At 36.8% G+C, this 20802-nt stretch overlaps 1 protein-coding gene across 2 annotated transcripts; it reads left to right on the forward strand.

Moving 5' to 3' along the window:
• Nucleotides 1-1054: 1054 nt before the first annotated feature.
• ATP6V1G3 (ATPase H+ transporting V1 subunit G3) lies at nt 1055-20139 on the forward strand. Of its 2 annotated transcripts, XM_032136903.2 has the most exons (5): nt 1055-1169; nt 1359-1475; nt 5398-5415; nt 14232-14332; nt 19798-20139. In XM_032136903.2, the coding sequence occupies exons 2-5, from the start codon at nt 1394-1396 to the stop codon at nt 19969-19971; spliced, it is 375 nt and encodes a 124-aa protein (XP_031992794.1). In that variant the 5' UTR covers nt 1055-1169; nt 1359-1393; the 3' UTR covers nt 19972-20139. The 2 variants fall into 2 exon arrangements, with proteins under 2 accessions (XP_031992794.1, XP_031992795.1); XM_032136904.2 differs by lacking the exon at nt 5398-5415.
• Nucleotides 20140-20802: the final 663 nt, after the last annotated feature.

Genomic DNA, 20802 nt, shown 5'->3' on the forward strand with positions numbered 1-20802 from the left:
CAGGACTTCTTCCTGTTAAGCCACTTTGTATCTTTTTGTCTGGAGGGGTCAGACAGGAGTTGCGCTTGTTCGAAAATGGGTTCATCCCAGTTACACTAGGTATTGTAATTACGCAATACAAATTAAGTACTTTATAAGCTGATTAAATGTGACTGCAAAAAAAAAAGTAAAAGTGATCCTGTGGAAAAGTTTTTCCTTTTGAAAATATTTGCTGAAGATAACGCACACATAATGTAGGCACGTAGATATGGATGAGACAACTTGAAAAGATTAGGAGAAAATAATCATTAAAACCTTAAAAGATTTAGTGCCCAGATTGTTGTACAATTGTCTTTAAATCTAGACACCTTATTAAAGAAAATGAACCTGGCACTTACAGATGAGGCAATAGAGGTATAGTTTATGAAAAGAATAATACGTGAAACCCCAACCTGCAAATCATGTCAGGGGGAAAAGCCTTATTCTAAGAAAAAGATTAGCTTTTCACTTCAAATAAAAATTTTAGATACATATAAATGATACTTTGTGATTCTTCTCTGTGACCAATATTCTCATTTGTCCAATTGCTACTGGATCGAATCAAATCAAGTATGATGGATTTTTTGTACTATCTTAGGACAATACTCACCATAAACACTGAATAATATAAAATGCATGTTTAAATTATTTTAACTTAACCCCAAAACCTACAGTTATAATCTATTTCTATCATGATTACTACTACTAAAATTACTGATTGTTTAGTCACCATAGTAAGATCTTCCTGGAACTTCAACCTACAGCATTACTTAAGAGCAGCACAATGTCCAAAAGAAATCTTTTTATTCCTGTCACCTGAGACCTTGGGGGAAAAAATCCTCAGTCCACTATCTATGCACAAAGCTAGGGAATCTCCTTCCTAACAAAAGATTAACACATTTTCTCCAAGCAGATAACTGAATCACTAGAAACAAAGAAAGAAAAAGATTTGAAACAAAGTACTGCAGGGACAAAGAACAAAGAAAGATCTTATTACTTAAAAGAAAAACTCAGTAAACATGTCAATGTTTCTTGGAAGATTAGGGAAACTAACATTCTTAAAAGGTCTCTTATTCATTATTTATAAGTAGATGCAACACCTCATTTATACCTCCTTATCTCATACAGAAGAGCTAAGATTGGCAGAAATGGTAAGTTCTCAATTTATTCACATTGGTTTAACTTGTTTTTCTAGATTCCACCTTGGGCTTTCCTTGGGACCCAGCTATCCAGCCCAGTCAAGCCAGTTTGAAACAGCTGCATTTAGAACTCGCTGTTGACACAATAATCTGAGTTATATGTTAATTTCTAAAAGAATAAATGAACCCATTACTTCCCAGATTTCACAGAAGCCACTTGCTTGGAGCAGACTACCATGACGAGCCAGTCTCAGGGGATCCACCAGCTTCTTCAGGCAGAAAAATGGGCCAAGGACAAGCTAGAGGAAGCCAAGAAGAGTAAGTCTCACCTGTGAGGGGTTTGTCACGAAATAAACGAAGCAGTGGAATGCAGGGATAAGCATAGACTTTTGGATTAGGCAGACCTTGTTTCAAACTTTGGTTTACTGTACTCCCTGTGAGACCTTCACCCATTCACTAAAATTACACAGCCATATGTTCCTTATTTCTAGAGTAGGGATGAAGTTTCCTTATTCAGATCCTTTTGAGAGGTCATGTGTTCATGGACATTAAGATTATAGAGATGCGGGCTTAAGCCTTGGCTATGCCATGCCTCAGTTTTCTCAACATTGTTAGGGGGTAGAAAACCTCTGGATTGAATCTACTTGTTAGTGAGTAAACCTGAGCAAATTACTTACTTTTTATAAGCATCAGTTTTCATTTCCATAAAATCAGAATAATAATGGCTGATTCTCATCCCTCTCTTGGTAGCTTTTTAATATTTAATATTTTAAAATATTTTCATTTTATTCTCATTTTCTACCTCTCTTTTTATTTTTATTTTTATTAATTTATTTTTTAAGAGATGAGGGTCTCACTATGTTGCCCTGGCTGGACTCCAACTCCTGGACTCAAGAGATCCTGCTGCCGTCTCAAAAAAAAAAAAAGAGATCCTGCTGCCTTAGCCTGCCAAGTAGCTGGGACTACAGGCACTTGCCACTGTGCTCAGCTCTCTTTTCATTTGGTCATGCATTCATGTACTTACATATGGAATGTCCTCAATGAACTTCAACCCCTTCCCTATTCTCTTTGATACTCACAACAGCCAAATGAATATGATATTAACATTATTCTCAATGTATACAGAAATGGAGTCACTGATTTGTTCAAGGTTATATTTTAAAAATAGAAAATATTGTGCCAGGCACCATGCTCATTGCTTATCTTTATTCCTCACAACCTTTACTGAAAAAGCAAAAGTGATGCTTAGAGAAATTATACAACTTGTCTAAGGTCACACAGAGGGTAAATGGTAGAGACAAGATTTAGATGAGCTGTAATTTCCAAGCCCAGATCTTAACCACTGCACTTTACAAAATTTACACAATTTGCATAATAAAAAAATTAATATGTCTCAGATCTACAACTGGAATTCAGATTCCCAAGGCCAAGACATTTTTTTCACTACCCCATTTCATATCACCTCATCATTCAATCTACAATAATTTGTAGTGTCATTCACTCTCCTTCTGTGTCCTGCCTCTGCAATTAGATTCAGTCTGGCAAAACGGGGGCCATATTTTCAAAATGTTACTTATGTAACTCTTTGGATGAATGTAGTGATGGGATTGGAGTAGGTACTGAATTATTTAAATGTAATGAATGAAATGAAAGAATACATTACAACATAAGAAAGTAAGTCAGAAATAAGGCAGGTACACTAAAGTTTTCAACCACAGGTAAAATCATTTCCTTTTCTTAAGATAAATAGATTTCCTGAACACTCAGCAATGTGGGCATCAACAACATAAAAGGAATGACTCCAGGTGGAGATGATAGAAGAGGAAAGGAAGAAGAAAGACAGTGAAGGCAAACTTTACCTATTTCTCAATTTCTTTTTCTACAACAAAGTGTGGAAATGGTTGCAAGATGATATGAATGCAGAGTAATTTTATAGAAAACAAAGCAGTTCAGGACCTGTGGTTGAAGCAGCTTAGAGAATTTTCCCTTTGTAAAAATTTCAGGGTTTTCTTTTCTTTTTTTTTTTTTTTTTCTTTTTTTGAGACAGAGTCTGCTTCTGTTCCCAGGCTGAAATGCTGATGATCTGGGCTCCTTGCGACCTCCATCTCTCAGGCTCAAGCCATACCTCAGCCTCTAGAGTAGCTGGGACCACAGACACATGCCACCACACCTGGCCAATTTTTGTATTTTTGTAGAGACAGGGGTTTCGCCATGTTGTTCAGCTGGTCTCAAACTCCTGAGCTCAAGAGATCCACCTGCCTCTGCCTCCCAAATTATTGCAATTACAGGAGTGAGCTACCATGCCAGGCCTTTTAAAAAACTTCTTTAACAATATTTAAAACTTTCAGAACAGAAGACCAGATAATTTAAAGATGTGATAGTTATGTTGCCTTTGCTTTCTCATTATGGAGGATACAAAATGAAATATTGAGTATAGACTAATCAATATTATTGTATGACTCAAATAATTTTTACCAACTATTTCTCCTTTTATCAAGTCATTAAAGAGTAAAAGAATTGCTAAACACCCAAGTTGTTTTGGGGTGGGAGCCGCTACGGGCAACCTGGCTTCAAATTTCAGAATAAAGATAAAAGCCCAATTTCTTTTCCTTTTCTCTAGTGAATATGCTGTCCTTGGGCAATCTTTCCTCAGAATTCAGTATCGAAAAGTACATATTGTCGTATTTCTATACAAAAAAGTTCATTTGATTTGCCAGTAACTTAAAATATCTGCATACTTTTTTCTTAGTCTACCATGTCTTTGTTCATGAATATTCAAGGAGATATTCAACCAGTAATAATAAATACCCAGGCTTTAAAGACATTCTGGAAAATATTTTGACTTTCAACAACTAACCTCTGCACTCAGTTTTATGGAGAATGTCAGCCTGTCCTCTTTGCCTCAGAAGCCACAGGCTTTGAGGTCAGTTTTAACTGGATAGAAACTGTTTTCTTAAAGCTATCAGCAGGTATTACAGTTTATAGTTACAACAGCTTACTCACCTAAGCGACTGATGGCAAAATAGAAATATTACCTTATATACTGGGTATGTTATAACTTCCCTAATGTCTCAGTGGTTTTTGTTTCATTTGTTTATTGAATTCAATAAGTGTTTATTGGGTATCTATTAATTCCAAGCCACTTTGATGTTTACACTGATGAATAAGACCTAGTTCTTCCTTAAAGAACTTCCCAGTGAGATAAATGCACGAATGACTATTTTAAAAAGGGAAAGGGGGCATGATGACAGGAGAGGTAAAGAGAGTTATCATTTTAGTAAACCCATATACTTTTACTTTATTTTTTCATACAAAGATTCATTTGAAATTCTGATATATAAAGGCAGAATGAGATTCAGAATGAGGACCAAGAAGTCACAATAGTGAACACCATTGTAGAAGGTCTATGGTCATTTTCTCTTTCTTAAATCTGTTTATTTGCAAGACCCTCAGAAACTTGGGCATAGACTGCTAGAACAAGACTCTTGAGTGTATTATTTTTAAGAAAAAGAAAGACAGGAAGAAGGAAGGGTGAGAAAGAGGGAAAGAGAAAGAAAACAGCAATTCACATGTTAATCGTTCCAGGAAAATATAAGATTAATACAGTTATTTTTATATTATGCTGCAAAAATATTAATATATTCCATTAAGGAGAACTGCCTCAGATACTGGTGCAGTTGCTACGTAATACAGTATATGGTCTAAGTGTTTTGCCTTCAGGGATACAGATAAGGGATTATGAACCTGATGTATCAGGAGCTCTCCAGAAGGCCACGAGGTCTATAGAAATTGAATATGCAGGTCTCTGCTCTCAAGACATCCAACAGCTACTGAGAGAGATGAAATCTGACAGGGACATGGGCAGGAATGTGGACAGGCTTCGGAAGTCAGACTGGGAAGTAGTAGAGTATAAAAGCATTGGCTTAAGCTGAAAACTTATGATTCTTAATGTCATTTAACATCTCCAAGTTTCAGACTTTCTTTCTGTAACTAAAAATAGAAGTTATAATACACGCACACACACACACATATGACCAAGAGGTTGTAAGAATCAGAAAAAGATGTGTAAGATAGTAAAGCAAAATACACACTAGAGTTATTTTTATTTTTAATAGATGTCATATATTTTTGTATGTTACTATAAGTAATAATGATAGAAAATTAAATAGACTAGAATGATCTCATTCCATTTGTTTTTACCCCTGCTGTAATTTCTGCATCTACTTTTCCCAAAACGAAGAGCCTGGGACTGCTTCTGGTAAGATGACTAGAAATGTTCAGATACTTTCCTGTATTCACTGATTACAGGTAATATTTATTAGTTAAAGCTCTCACTCACTTTTATGTGCAAAACTGCCTTACTATTTTGGTTGAATTTAGATGAAATCACAGTAGTTTGCACTACTTTAAATTATTTTACCTAGATTCAATGCTCTTTACTTAATAAATTGTTCATTAATCAAAACAAAAGTGGGTGTGTTGGTCCAAGACAAGTTACCTAAACATCAGAGATCTGCCCTGGAGCTCCAGGTTTGGAGTATTGAACTGAAACTTCAATCGGAATTAGATTAGAAATTCAAAGTACCATTATCAACAGGAGGAACAGAGACTTGTGTTTCTCTGAAATATGTTGCATTTTTACTTTTAGTCATGACCTTTTTTAAGAGAAGTATTTACTTCACTTACACCCATTGCAAACTTTTAAAACCCTATAGCCCTGCATTAACATTGTTCTGAAATACTCAAATGCATGCAATTCAACATCACATAAAGAACTCATATTCCCAAATCATTTCTGAACACACATGGTATACTCTCCTAGAAATAAACACCCAATTTATTTACTTTGGAAGCTGCAGAAAGTAGCATTTATGCTTAACTAAAAATTACAAATTGCATTACAGGATATAGATTGAAAGAAATAGCAAAAAAAAGTAAATTTTCTAATCTGGAGATGAGAAAAATGGAAGAAGTAGCTATATTAAAAATGACTAAAAGCTGTAGACAATTGTAATACAAGTGAAGAACACACTCCTCTAGCTTTCTCCCAAAATAGTATGGTCAGTGCTCACCCCCTACAGCTGCTCTGCCTGGGTGCCAATCTAACTTGTGCTTCTTATTAGCTGTGTGACCTTGGGTGAGTTACCTCTTAACCTTGCTGTGCCTGTTTCCTCAGCCTCAAAATGGAGATATTAACAGTACCTACCTCATGGAGTTGTCAGGATTAACTGAGTTAACTCTTATAAAAGACTTAAAACACCGCTTGGCATATAGAAGGTACTCAAGAAATTTTAGCTATTAATATTATTTTAATATCCAATAAAAACAATTTTGTTGTAAAAACAGCAAAAAAGTCCTGGAGATTTCTTAAGCATGGTCCACTATGAGGCAAAATAAATACTTAAGAAAATATTTCTGCATCCTAGATAATACATCAGATAATACTGTAATTCAGATTTATTTTTGTGGGTCTATAGGATGCCAACCATCAATAATTTTTTTAAATCAGCAAATTTCCTATTTGCTTCCAAATATGCATATATTCTGAATTATTTAAACAAGCACCTCGATTTAATAAATTCTTCACTATGCAAGTGGATGTTTTTGTTCATAAAGACTTTTAATAAACTAATAAAATAAAAGTTGTTGTATAAGAATTTCATGGCCCTGTCTTGCATGTTTTGTAGGCCTGTAAATACTTCCTCTTCCTTTACAGTCCACAGACTAACAAGGTATTTGTAAGTGTATTGGGCTTTCATTTCTTCAAGTGGGTAATATTAAAATAACCACAGAGCATTTTCATCTATTAATAGCATTTGGTTATATTCAGTCCAGGAGGTACACAAAACTATTTATTGTATTTTTAATAAGGAAAATACAAGTAGAAGAAAAGCAAAAGAAAACATTCAGGAAGTGGAGATCTGACAGGAAATAAATTTAGTGTAAGAGAAGCTCTAGCAGCGACAGTCACCAAAGGAGAGGTTGCCTCTTTGTTTTTCTGGTGACATTTCTTTCCCAATGTTTGTAGTCACCGGGAAAAATAATAGCATTCTTTGAATCAGGTTGGTTTTATCATAATATTGACAACTGCCCAAAGCCAAGAAGTTTTGTTTGGTTTGGTTTTGCTTTGTTTTCTGAGTGGTAGAATAGATCAAAAATTGTTATTATTAACAGAAATCTTCAAACATTACCAAAGTACCCTTTGTTTATACAGCAAATAAAAATGGCTTCTGAACTGTTTATGCATATTTTTGTCAGGTGGCACATTCATTTCAATACCTACTATCTTCACCACACTAGGGTATCTGGCTTTGCCTCCAATGCTCAACTAGCATTGTTTTCTCTATGCTCCTTGCTGATTCTCTGCATTTGTTTCCTAGAGATGCTGTAACAAATTACCATATACTAGGTGGCTTTAAACAGAAATTGATTATCTCACCGTTCTGGAGGCCAGAAGTCCAAACAGAAGGTGCCAGCAGGGTTGGACCCTTCTGGAGGCACCGAGGGAGAAACACCCATGCCTCCTTCCTGGTCACTGGTAGTAGCCAGCCATCCTTGGCACTCCTTGTCTTGCAGCTGCATCGTTTTCATGTATACCTCCATCAATACATGGACTTCCTCCCTGTGTGTCTGCTCTAACTCTATGCCTCTGCATTCAAATTTCCCTTGTAAGAGAACCAGTTGGTGAATTTAGGACCCATCTTAATCCCTTATACCTCATTTTAACCTGATTACATCTGCAAAGACCCTATTTCCAAGAAAGGTCACATTCAGAGATACCAGGAGTTAGGACTCCAACATATCTTTTTGGGGGGCACAATTAAACCCTCTGTCAAATCCACTTGACCACCTTGAGCCCTTATTTTTTCTTTGTTCCCCTTTGTTGGTTAAAACTTCTCAAAGAAGTTGCCTATGTTCCCTGTGTCTACAATTTTTTATTCCATTTTCTGTTGAACATTTCTTCCTATAACTCCACAAATAGTTCCTCTTGCCAAGATCACCAGTCTTGCTAAACCCCATGTTAATTCAATATCTCATTCACAATTAGATCCCTCTTTCATCTTTGAAACTCTTTCTTCCTTTGGCTTTGGAACACTACTCTCATGGTTGGCTTCCTGTTGTCTTCTCAATCTTTAAAGTCAGGACCCCAATTTGGACCTATTCTCTAATGTATCAGCAGATACTTCTGAGGTGCTCTCATCTAATCTCATGGCTTTACAGACCAACTTCATGTTGATGGCTCCCAAACTTGATATTCCCAGCACTCGTTGCTTCCCTGATCTCTAAGTTCATATAAACATCAGCTGTCTCAGCATCACTATTGGATGTTGAATAGGCATATCAACGAAATTGCAGTATTGACTCCATCCCCAAAATAAAATGTTGGTGTCATCATTGACTTGCATCTGTCTCTCATGCTCATGTATCAACTCCACCTCCAAAATATATCTACCCTCTTCTTGCCAACTCCACTACTACTTTATCATTTCCAGCAATTATTAACATTTGCCTGAACAATTGCAACAAATTTCAAACTGATCTTCCTGATTCTCCTTTACCCCTATAGTGTATTTTCTATTTTCACCACATCAGCCAAAGAAATTTTTTTTTTTTTTTTTTTTTTTTTAGATAAAGTCTCATTCTGTTGCCAGGCTGGAGTACAATGGCGTGATCTCGGCTCACTGAACCTCTGCCTCCTGGGTTCAAGCGATTCTCCTGCCTCAGCCTCCCAAGTAGCTGGAACTACAGGCACACACCACCATGCCCATATAATTTTTGCATTTTTAGTAGAGACCAGGTTTCACCATGTTGGCCAGGATAGTCTCGATCTCTTGACCTCATGATCCACCTGCCTCAGCCTCTCAAAGTGCTGCAGTTACAGGCATGAGCCACCGTGTCCAGCCAAGAAATCCTTTTAAGTCACAAGTAGTATTATATCACGCCTTCGCTAAGAACCCTTCATGAATTTAGTATTCCAAAGACCAAAATTCTTACCATGGCCGGTGAGATCAGTATGATCTGGTCCTGCTACTATCTTTCTGATACCATCTCCTAACATTCAATCATCCTGTTCTCTTTGCTCCAGCCATGATGGTGTTTTTGCTCTTCCTTCAGCATGGCAAATATCCTCCCACCTCAGGGCCTCTGCACTTGCTGTTCCCTCTACCTGGAAGACTCTTCCCTTCAGATATCTGCATGACTAGTTGCCTTATTCCTTTAGGCCTCTGTTCACATACTGTTTCATCTGAGAGGCCTGATCTGTCTGAGGTAGAATCCACCATCTTTCTCTGCCTCTTATTCTCCTTTCTTCTTCATCATCATGTGTCCGGAATTGGTGGGTTCTTGGTCTCACTGACTTCAAGAATGAAGTCGCAGACCCTCGCGATGAGTGTTACAGTTCTAAAGGCGACATGTCCGGAGTTTGTTCCTTCTGATGTTCGGATGTGTTCGGAGTTTCTTCCTTCTGGTGGGTTCGTGGTCTCGCTGGCTCAGGAGTGAAGCTGCAGACCTTCGCAGTGAGTTTTACAGCTCTTAAGGCGGCACGTCTGGAGTTGTTCACTCCTCCCGGTGGGCTCGTGGTCTCGCTGGCTTCAGGAGTGAAGCTGCAGACCTTCGCGGTGAGTGTTACAGCTCATAAAAGCAGTGTGAACCCAAAGAGTGAGCAGTAGCAAGATTTATTGCAAAGAGCGAAAGAACAAAGCTTCCACAGTGTGGAAAGGGACCCTAGCAGGTTGCCACTGCTGGCGTGGGCAGCCTGCTTTTATTCTCTTATCTGGCCCCACCCACGTCCTGCTGATTGGTAGAGCCGAGTGGTCTGTTTTGACAGGGCACTGATTGGTGCGTTTACCATCCCTGAGCTAGACATAAAAGTCCTCCACGTCCCCATCAGATCAGTTAGATACAGAGTATGGACACAAAGGTTCTCCAAGGCCCCACCAGAGCAGCCAGACACAGAGTGTCGATGGTGCATCCACAAACCTCGAGCTAGACACAGGTTTGTGTGTTTACAATCCCTGAGCTAGACATAAAGGTTCTCCACATCTCCACCAGACTCAGGAGCCCAGCTGGCTTTACCCAGTGGATCCCGCACTGGGGCTGCAGGTGGAGCTGCCCTCCAGTCCCGCGCCACCCACTCGCACTCCTCAGCCCTTGGGTGGTCAATGGGACTGGGCACTGTGGAGCAGGGGGTGGCACTCGTCGGGGAGGCTCAGGCTGCACAGGAGCCCATGGAGGGGGTGGGAGGCTCAGGCATGGCGGACTGCAGGTCCCGAGCCCTGCCCCGCAGGAAGGCAGCTAAGGTCCGGTGAGAAATCGAGCGCAGTGCTGGTGGGTCGGCACTGCTGAGGGACCCAGTACACACTCCGCAGCCGCTGGCCTGGGTGCCAAGCCCCTCATTGCCCAGGGCCTGCAGGGCCGGCAGGCTGCTCCGAGTGGGGGGGCCCGCCAAGCCCACGCCCACCCGGAACTCCAGCTGGCCCACAAGCGCCGCGCGCAGCCCGGGTTCCCGCTCGCGCCTCTCCCTCTACACCTCCCTGCAAGCTGAGGGAGCCGGCTCCCGCCTTGGCCAGCCCAGAAAGGGGCTCCCATAGCGCAGCAGTGGGCTGAAGGGCTCCTCAAGTGCCGCCAAAGTGGGAGCCCAGGCAGAGGAGGCACCGAGAGCAAGCGAGGGCTGTGAGGACTGCCAGCATACTGTCACCTCTCAATCATCCCTGTCATATTATATACTTATTGTCCATTTTCTATTTTTATCTCCCCAGCTACATTCAGAACACAAACTCCATGAAACAAAAAGTTTGTGGCTTTCACTGCTATATCCATAGATCTACAATAGTGTGTGGCACAGAATAGACATCTAGTAATGTTGATTCAATATCTCTTATTTCAGTTCTCTGTGTCATTTGATACTGCTGGCCACATCCTTCTTGGAATGTTCTCTTCTGTCTTTTGGTTTCTCCTACTTCTCTGACTACTACTGGCTCCTTCCAAGCTTCCTCCTCCTTTTCTTGAAGGTTGAGTGTTAATATTCCCCCAAGTTGAGACCTTAGCCTTCTTTTTTCCTCATTCTATATACTCTCCCTTGATTTCTGTCTAAATCCCATTGCTATAACTAGCATATATACAGGCCGCAATGACTAATATGCAAATCTCTGTCTTCATTTCAGACCTCCCTCCTGCATCCCAATCTAGTCTGCCCAGCTGTCCTCTGCATACCTCCAATTAAATATCCTCAGGAAAGCTTACAGAGGCTTCTCTAGTGACAGCCTGAGGACTTCTCCTCAAAGTCATGCTTTACTCCTTGCCTTCTTTTTTAGCAAGAGGCCCCTAGGAATTGGACCTGTTTTCCTAATAATGATTTAAAATCATTAAATAACTACTTTTGTCAAGCATTTTATATACATTTTTCTAATCCCTCCAATAACTTTTTATAGTAGATTATTAATTCTGTCTTATAGATGAGAAAACTCAGTAACCTGCTCAAAGTTACAAAGCTTCTAATGTTTTATTGCAGTGATGCCTAGTGCATGATTCTGATTGCCTTAGATGATAAATGAAATCCTATCTTCTCCATCAGGAAAAGAGTCTAGGAAAAATTTAGCTATCCAACAGAATTAGGTTTCTCTGTACCTCAAGAACTTATCGTACCTGGGGACAGTCAGTTCACCTGGCCTGTCCTAATGAGAACGCCAGGAAGAGTCCATCTTCGAGCATTACCCTTTGTCACCTACGCAGAGTTCAGTCTTAACCTGCCAAAAATTGATTTTCTTAATCCTTTTCCCACAAACCACCTGAAAATCAGTCCAAATGTCTTTTCTCCCCGCTTTTGGTCACAGCAGCCATGTTTTTAATGCATACGAAGAAATAAGTATAATTTTAGAATTGCCAAATTCTTACACAGAGAGAGAAGCAAGTTAGAGGTTAATATGAGTGGATTTGACGCGTGCATTTTGTTTCACCTCTAACAAAACAGTAGGCTTTAGGCTCCAGTTTTTTCCACTGGATTAAATCAGGTGGAGCATATGCAGGCTCTCACACAGCAGCAGCTGCTGAGTCTATCCAGAAAATTGCTGTGCCAGCAACAATTTCCCTGTGGCTCTCCCATTTAATTGAATGAGAACCAGCAGGTGACTGGTGCCATGACAAGGGAATCATAGACACACTCTGAGCCTGTCACCGTGTGATGGAGCTAATATACAGCCTCTTAGTGGAGTGCTGAATTCCGCTCAAGGGTAGGGCACACAGACCCTTTCCTATGATTATTTTTTAATGTGCTAGAGAGGCATAACTTTAAAACCACTATTTTTAGATATTATGCAATTAAGATGGAGAGTAGTGAGGCATGTGATTTATTTTGTAAAATAATTATGTATCCTACAACCCATTATTACTAAAAAAAATCAATACATTAACATTCTGTATTTTTGTCCTGATGTAAATGACAAACAGATAGAAGAAAGTGGGTTGGAGATCAAGGAATAGTTTTTCTTACCAACATATCATCGATTTATTCTGTTCACAGAGAATCTCTGTGAATAATATATGTGTAGTTGTCACAAAATGGTTACAACTATAGAGAATGAAGGAATCAGTATATACAAAATGGTAATGAGCATTAATTAAGATAAAGATAAGCATTGCTATTAATGTTCCATTAAGCCTCAAACAACAAAGAAAAGTAGTTTTCAGCAGATCTCGGATTTTAAAGAAAGTGTAGGCAGAGCTAAATATCTGTTCTGAATAACGACTTCCCAGTTGCATTCAAGGGTGGTAGACATTAAAAGAGACACATTTCAATATGTAACTCAGTGACTCTATTTTTATTCCGTATACATACAGTGACTAGTGAAGCAACTCATACTTAGAAGGGAAAGAAATTGAGAAATAATCTCTGTGCAAATGCTGCAAAGGTAGATACATACATAGGTAAATGGGAGACAGATAAAAGTTGACACTAAGATTTTCTTTCGTGCTACCTGAGAACACATTATTCTTTAGTTCAAAGTCTTTACAATATAACAAATGGTTGACAGAAATTGTAAACAATACTTAAGAAACATTGTTAGAGGAAAAAAACTGGAAAATGGGTAAAAGAATGGAGGCATTTTACTGAAATCGAAAGACAATAGATTCATAGAAAAAAAGAATTTTAATGTAGTTCAGAATTTCTTTAAAGTTTTAATGATCATGAAGCATTAGTAGCTAAGCCCCAAGGTGGTGGGTGGAGAGAGCAAAGCACCAATTAATATTTGTCTGTAACCCCCCCAAACTTACTCTGGTTGTCAAAAAAAGTCATGTGCTCAGCTAATGATTACCACAGTATTGTATTCGTCTAAAACTTTCATTTATGTTGTCTGCTAGCTTAAGGCTTACACCTTTGCTCTTAATAAAAGAAAAAAGGCTACTTAACTAAATCTCCTAATCATTAAAAACAATTGGTTTTATAGCCACTTTCAAGCAAGTTCCCCTCAGAGAAAGTTACAAAAAAACAATTGCTTTGATGTATTGAGGCTTAATCAGACATTGTAGAGTCAACAAATGGTAAGGAAAAATCCCAATAAAACGTTTTTAAAAATTGTAGGTTAGTTTGATACAGTCTGAGTTGCATGTTTGTAGCGATTTTGGAGACCTGCCAGTGTTAAACAGGATCCAGTCGGTGTGGCCTGAAGGATTCTGGCAGCAAATCAAGACCGAAAATCTGACCAAATAATGTCTTTTTGAGTAAATGACAGCTAAAATCTGTTCTCTGGCATTACTGCTGTGAGTAAATGGGCAGATATTTTATTTAAACATGTAAGTGTGAAAAAAAGTTGTCATTTACGTGTCCTAAAGAATCCAATAAAAAATAATAAAATTTTCAAAATCTATTGTTTTTTAGCAAAGTTTGCCATTCTAGAAAAAATCATCAAAAAATAATGAAGAATGTATCTATTTTAAAAAAACTAAGTTTGCAGCTCCATATGCATATGTGTGTAACATATATGTACATTTGTTAATATATATATATCCTTGTTGAGGTATATAATATATATTTATATATTGATATATATTAATATATATATATTTGTTAATTTTCAGGAAAAGGAAAGCGATTGAAGCAAGCCAAGGAGGAAGCAATGGTAGAAACTGACCAGTACAGAATGCAGAGAGATAAAGAGTTTCGACTAAAACAATCTAAGGTAAGAAAGTCAGCACTGTTTCTTATGCAGAATAGATAAGACCTTTATATTCATAAGGTTTAATATAGGATATTGACAGAAAAAAATATGCTGCAATTGAGCAGATACAGTTCAATCAAGCTGAACATCAAGCTAAATCTTAAACATAATAATTACTGATTTTACATTTTCACTTTCAAGGCATTTTTAATTTCTCACATAAAGGGTCCATCAGTAGTTATTATGTAATATATAGTATATATTAAAAATCATATTCACAAATATACAAGCTGAAGGGATTGCTTAAAGTCTCATTCCTACCACTGAATATTGACTACATATTTTAGTAAGAAAAAACTTCAGAGAACATGTTTTTATATAAATATATATGGTTAGTTATATAAATAACTAATATTTCCAAGATTTACAAATGACCAAAGTAGATATCATTGCAAATCGCTGAAAAGCCTTCTGGTATTTCCTGATGATTTCCTTTGCAACTGGCTGACTCATTCAATAAATCTTTCATTTAGAGATAAAGAAATGCTTTTTCCTACATTGGCATATTTTTAAATATCTGCAGTTTACTGTAAATTATAAATGCATGAAATCTTTGGAGCAGACACCCTCCTTTCCATGTTGCAACATGGGCTAAAAGAAAGTGCTTAACTCCATGTATTATAACTAAATTTTATATGATATTTTATTTTGGCCTCAATAAAAATATAAATAAAGCTCTGTGCAGAGGCCTGACACTGCCAATAAATTATTAGCAATTTGGAAATCTTCTTTATTTACAACTTTTATTTTAATGGTGATGGATAAGGAGTTCATGCAGGATCAGATAAATTGGACCACATAATAACAAAACCTTTTTCATCAAATAAAAAAGGTCCTTTCTAGAATTAAGTGGACCACTTAGCAAACATAAAAATTTTCATCAATGTTTGAAAACAAGAAATCCTAAAGTCCTAAGTTCATACAACCCTCCATGATTGGCCTTTGGCTATCTCTCTCACCACATTTTCTAACACCCTGGTCTCTATTAGTTCTATTCTAGCCATATTGGTCTTTTGCTCTTCCTCAAACAGCTAGAACATGCCCCTACCACAGGGCCTTCACATGTACAATTCTCACGCCCTACAATTCTTTTCTTTAGATATATTCATCTTTCTTTGATCTCTATTCAATTGTTAGCACCTCTTCCTGATCACTTTATCTAAAATTGTGTCTGTCATAAATACATACCTATTGTAGTCCATTCTTTTTCCTCATAGCACTTAGCATTACCTGATATATTTTATGTATTTTTTTGCATATTGCCTATCTTTCCTTCTGGGACTTTAAACACCAAAAGAATCATTTCTTTGTTTTGTTCTCTGTTTTCCTAGACATTAGAACAGTGCCTGCCACACAGTAGACATGCAATAAATATTTGTTGAAAGAATGAATAATATTTTTTCTTTGATTTTCTTTCTTATTGAATCCTGTCATAACCATGATCTATTAGGACCTGAGAAAACAATCATCTTTAACATTATTCAGCTTTGATTATCTTATATAGGATATTTCTGATATAATTATTTCCATTTTTTAAGTAATAACAAAACTAATCACAATTTCAGAAAGTGCTTGTGTTAAATCTCTTCAAATATCATTTCTCCGGAAGAATCTTATCAGATATATATATATCTTGTTCAGGTTATTTGTTTTCTGCTTTGGTTAATAATTAAATAATTAAAACTCCTCATCGCTCTCATAATTAGCGCTCCAAGCCAATTTTACAGTTATTTGATCAAAAGCTCACATAGAAAGGTCAGCATATTTAAGCCTCGGCTACTTCAAGCATTTTGTAAAACCATTAGCACAGATCTTCTTTCCTTGGCATGACCTCCATATGTCAGGCATACTGCTATTCCACTTAAATCTTATCCTCATTAACCCAGGGCAATTAGGAGGTCTGGGAGGAGACCCAAGAAACCAGCCTCCTGTCTGCTGTGGGTGTTGTATCTTGTTGTTACTTTTTGTTGCTTTTTAGCTCTTGTTAATATATGTGATTTTTCAAGTCCCCTGACTTATCAACGGAAGCAGGTATCCCAATGTGGGCTGTACGTTAGGAAACATTGTTTCATCAAAAATCTATTTATCCCTTCCTTAGTGCTACCCTATCTAAAGAAAATATTACATTGCTAAAAAGAAATCTGGACTACAGTAGAAAATTAAATATATTGTTAATATAATAAAAGTCAGATAGATCATGAATCTAAGTAGAAAACCTGAAAATGGTTGCCTTGGGCATATTGAAGACCTTTATATCTTTAGTCTTTCTTCCTGAATTTATATCCCAAGAGCATTTTGTTTGCTGGAGGCAATCACAAATTGAGAGCATAAAACTGTTTTTCTTGCATGATGGGACCTGAAGCTCTGCTTTACCTTAAACTGGAACATTTAAACAACTAGTAAGGAAACATATTGAATGTTTAAAGATCTTCCATCACTGTAAAGCTATACATCAGTTTCAACACTGACATTTTGAAAATTAACATGGAGAAGTCCTCACATGTCACCCTTAGACCAAATGTATCATGACATGTTACAGAATTATCAACTACTAACTTATACATTCTCCCAAACATTCAGGAAACAGGCTTCCATCAACATGAGCAACAGAACACAGTAATGAGTTCTCTGTAATATCAAGAGATCTGATCATTCTACTCAATACAAATGTATACTGAGCATCTACTAAGTGCCAGACAGTGTTCAAGGCACTTATAATACATCAAGGAACATGATTCTCGCCTTTGTGCCACTTACATTCATTCACTGAAACTCCTACATGGGTTAAATCAATACTCTGTCTGCAGATATCAAGATATGGAATTCTTCCCTAGGAAAACCATTTAAAATCGTGTATGACTAGTCATTGTTATAGTACTGCATAGGAAACACTGCAGAAACTCAAATCACTGGGCATCAAATAAACTCAGAAATAATATTTTGTTTAATTATGCAGGGTGAGACATGATTATGGGGTATTACAAGGGTATTACAATGTTTCTGAAAATACAGAACATATTGGAAAAATTTGAAAAGTACAAGTAAAACAATCAGTGAAAATTATAGTAATAATCACTAACATGTACTGATTACTTGTTCAGAGTTAAACTTTTGTGCTAAGAGTCATCTTCATAAGTCTCTCTGGAAAATGATTATGGTGTCTTGAAAAGCCACATTAAGAATTCAACTAATATTAACAGCTGCCATTTATTGCTGCACTGTCCAAAATGGTGACCACTTCACATGTGGCTACTAAGCACTTGAAGTGTAGCTAGTCCCAATCAAGATGTGCTATAAGTGTAAAATACATACCAGATTCCAAAGACTTAGTATGAAATAAAAGAATGTAATAATTTTTATATTGATTGTATGTTAAAATATGAATATTATTAGATTAAATATAATATATTACTAAAATAACTGCACCTACTTCTTTTACACTTTTGATGTGGCTTCTAGAAAACTTATATATATATATGAGTTGCCTTTGTGGCTCATATTACACTTTTGTTAGACACAACTGCTCTGCACACTTACCAATGAATCTGGTTTGCATTTTACAGTATCTTATCAAATGCATGATATTATCCCTATAAAAAAATAGAGAACCTAAGCTTGAGATTAACTTTTCCAAAGTCATTCACAACAGTTACACTAAACCAACCCAATGACAACTATTTTTAATACTGTTCCAAAGAAAAGTAGGCAATAGTTTCACAACAGTTTGTTTTTAATTTTTTACCATTAGAAGACACTGAATTTAGAGAATTATTTTTTTAATTTGGTAGAATCCCACTTAAGACACTAAATTTAGAGGAAAAATTTTGAGCTTGGTAGAGCCATTTCAATAAGCAGTTCTCTTCTATTTTAAAATTTCTTCTTAGCAAGGGAAATTCGATCCATATGTTTCTGCTTCTTGTATACTCACTTATCAAAATGTTATTCTGCGAAAGCTATTTGATGTCTTAGAGGCTGTAACTTTTCAAAATTATTTTCTTTGAACTGAGAAGACCCCATTGCCTGGACTGTAAACAGAAAAGAACTTGAACCCAAGTGCCTCAGTGGCATTTGATTTCAAGCCTAGGACTCAAAAAGATCAAGTAGATTTTAGAAATTAGAATAGTCTAACAACCCTGAAGTAGAAGTCAATCATTACTGGAGTATCTTGGATTAAATTAAATGCATACTTTTCCTAAACACTCACAGAAGGAAAAAGCAAACAAACATAAAACAGTCTTCTTGCCTTTAAAATGCCATGTTTAGGAAAGACTGAGTTTACAAAGGAGATACATTAGGAGTTGATTTTTTTGCTTTAGTAAAGGCTAACTTTCAAAGTGTTTCACTGCAGAATTCCTTTAAATTGTTAACTCCTCTGGTGAAATTATATTTTGGTCAAATCATTCCTTGATAAAGAAGCTACGAGGAAAGAGGAGATAATGGAAAATACTGGGAATCAATGCCAATTAAAGAGCAATTAGAAAGATATATTAAACTGTGGCTACAATTATGATGTAACTAAATGAACAAGCACACTCAATTTTAAAGAAATACAACTTACACTAAATTGTTCAAGATAATATCTATTACCCAAAGAAACACACTTCGGCGGCCGGGCGCTGTGACGCACACCTGTAATCCCAGCACTTTGGGAGGCTGAGGCAGGCGGATTACGAGGTCAGGAGTTCAAGACCAGCCTGGCCAACATGGTGAAACCCCATCTCTACTAAAAATACAAAAATTAACAGGGTGTGGTAGCACACGCCTGTAGTCCCAGCTACTTGTGAGGCTGAGGTGGGAGAATCGCTTGAACCTGGGAGGCGGAGGTTGCAGTGAGCCAAGACCACGCTATTGCACTCCAGCCTGGGTGACACAGTGAGACTCTGTCTCAAAAAAAAAAAAAAAAGTTTGTGCATATAAAAGTATCTTACATGGCACATTGTGACTGTCTTCCTGAAAAACAAGACACAGTTCACATAATGTATTTTAAAAATAGAAAATTTATTCACTCTAAAAACCAGCAAAAGTGGGTTTAATGGTGTCTTTCAACTCTGTTTTCCAGACTTATAATTCAGAAAATAAACAATAGGGAATATATGGGAACTAAATGGAAACTGTCATAAATACATGAAAAATGTGATGGAAAAGAACTTCTGGGCATGGTTTAATAATTATAAATGTGCATTCAATTTGTACCATGTGGAGGTTGGTTAAAAGTGAAAGTAATCTGCTATGACCAGTTTCAATATTTTATGAAAGTTCACCCTTCCCACTCATGGCATTGATGATCTTCTTGATTCCCTGAAAAAATCTAGAAAAGGAATATGTAATTGTGCATCATAGGACAATCATCAGTAAACAGGCTAGGACAAATTTAACTTGTAAAACAATTGTATTATGATGTGAATTCTGTCGTTTTGTTTTGGTAGATAATGGGCTCTCAGAGTAATCTCTCAGATGAAATAGAAGAACAAACACTAGGGAAGATACAAGAACTTAATGGACACTACAATAAGTATATGGAAAGTGTGATGAACCAGCTCTTGAGCATGGTCTGTGACATGAAACCAGAAATCCATGTGAACTACAGAGCCACCAACTAAACGTACATCATAGTTTTCAAGAAAAAAAAGGTGTGTGAGTGCCACCTGGTTGCTTATGGCTTCCTGTTTTTATATTAAGAAATTTGAAATGCGAACCTTAAATTTACATTTACAGGAAATGTGACATAACTCATACATCAGCACTGAATTAAACAAAACAAAATACAACTGTTGCTATATCTTTTCTAGTGATAATTATGACCTTATCATTTAACTTGGAGTAAGTCAAGAATGCAAAATAGTAACATGTTTTTTAACACTTGAAAGAAAATCATGGTCATGACAGCTTTTTAGTGGGCATGGGTTTTTTATTTCTTCTCCTTTTCATCGATTTAGAAAACGTGCTCTTAATTGTGTTAAAAGATAATTTGCTAAAAGATAATCTTTAAGCAAGATATAATTATGACTCTTCAACAACAGATCTAAAAATGAACATGTCAAGGGTTTTATTTAATTCAGTAATCAATGAGGAAACCAGTAAAATAGGGAGACAGAGACAAAGAATGATGGGTTATATAGCCATTTTTAAGCATAGATGGGGTTTATAATCATTCTGTCTTTCTGACCTCAACTAAACAGATATTATTTTTAAAAGAAAAAAGTAAATGATAAATAAGCCAATAAGATAGATTTTGGAGCTTTGAAAGAAAGAAATACAAAGAAAACTCCCAGGAGATATACTAGGTTAGTGTGCCACTAGCCCAGTCTCCTAGTACAGCTAAGCTAAATTCTTGTTAAATACTAAGTACTTTGTTAGTGCAATGTATATATTATCTCAATCCTACTGTGTAAGCAATATTAGTGCTCTTGTTTTACAAAATGAGAAGCAAA

Source organism: Hylobates moloch, unplaced genomic scaffold (assembly GCF_009828535.3).
Source record: "Hylobates moloch isolate HMO894 unplaced genomic scaffold, HMol_V3 SCAFFOLD_18, whole genome shotgun sequence".
In the NCBI taxonomy this organism is placed as follows: domain Eukaryota; kingdom Metazoa; phylum Chordata; class Mammalia; order Primates; family Hylobatidae; genus Hylobates; species Hylobates moloch.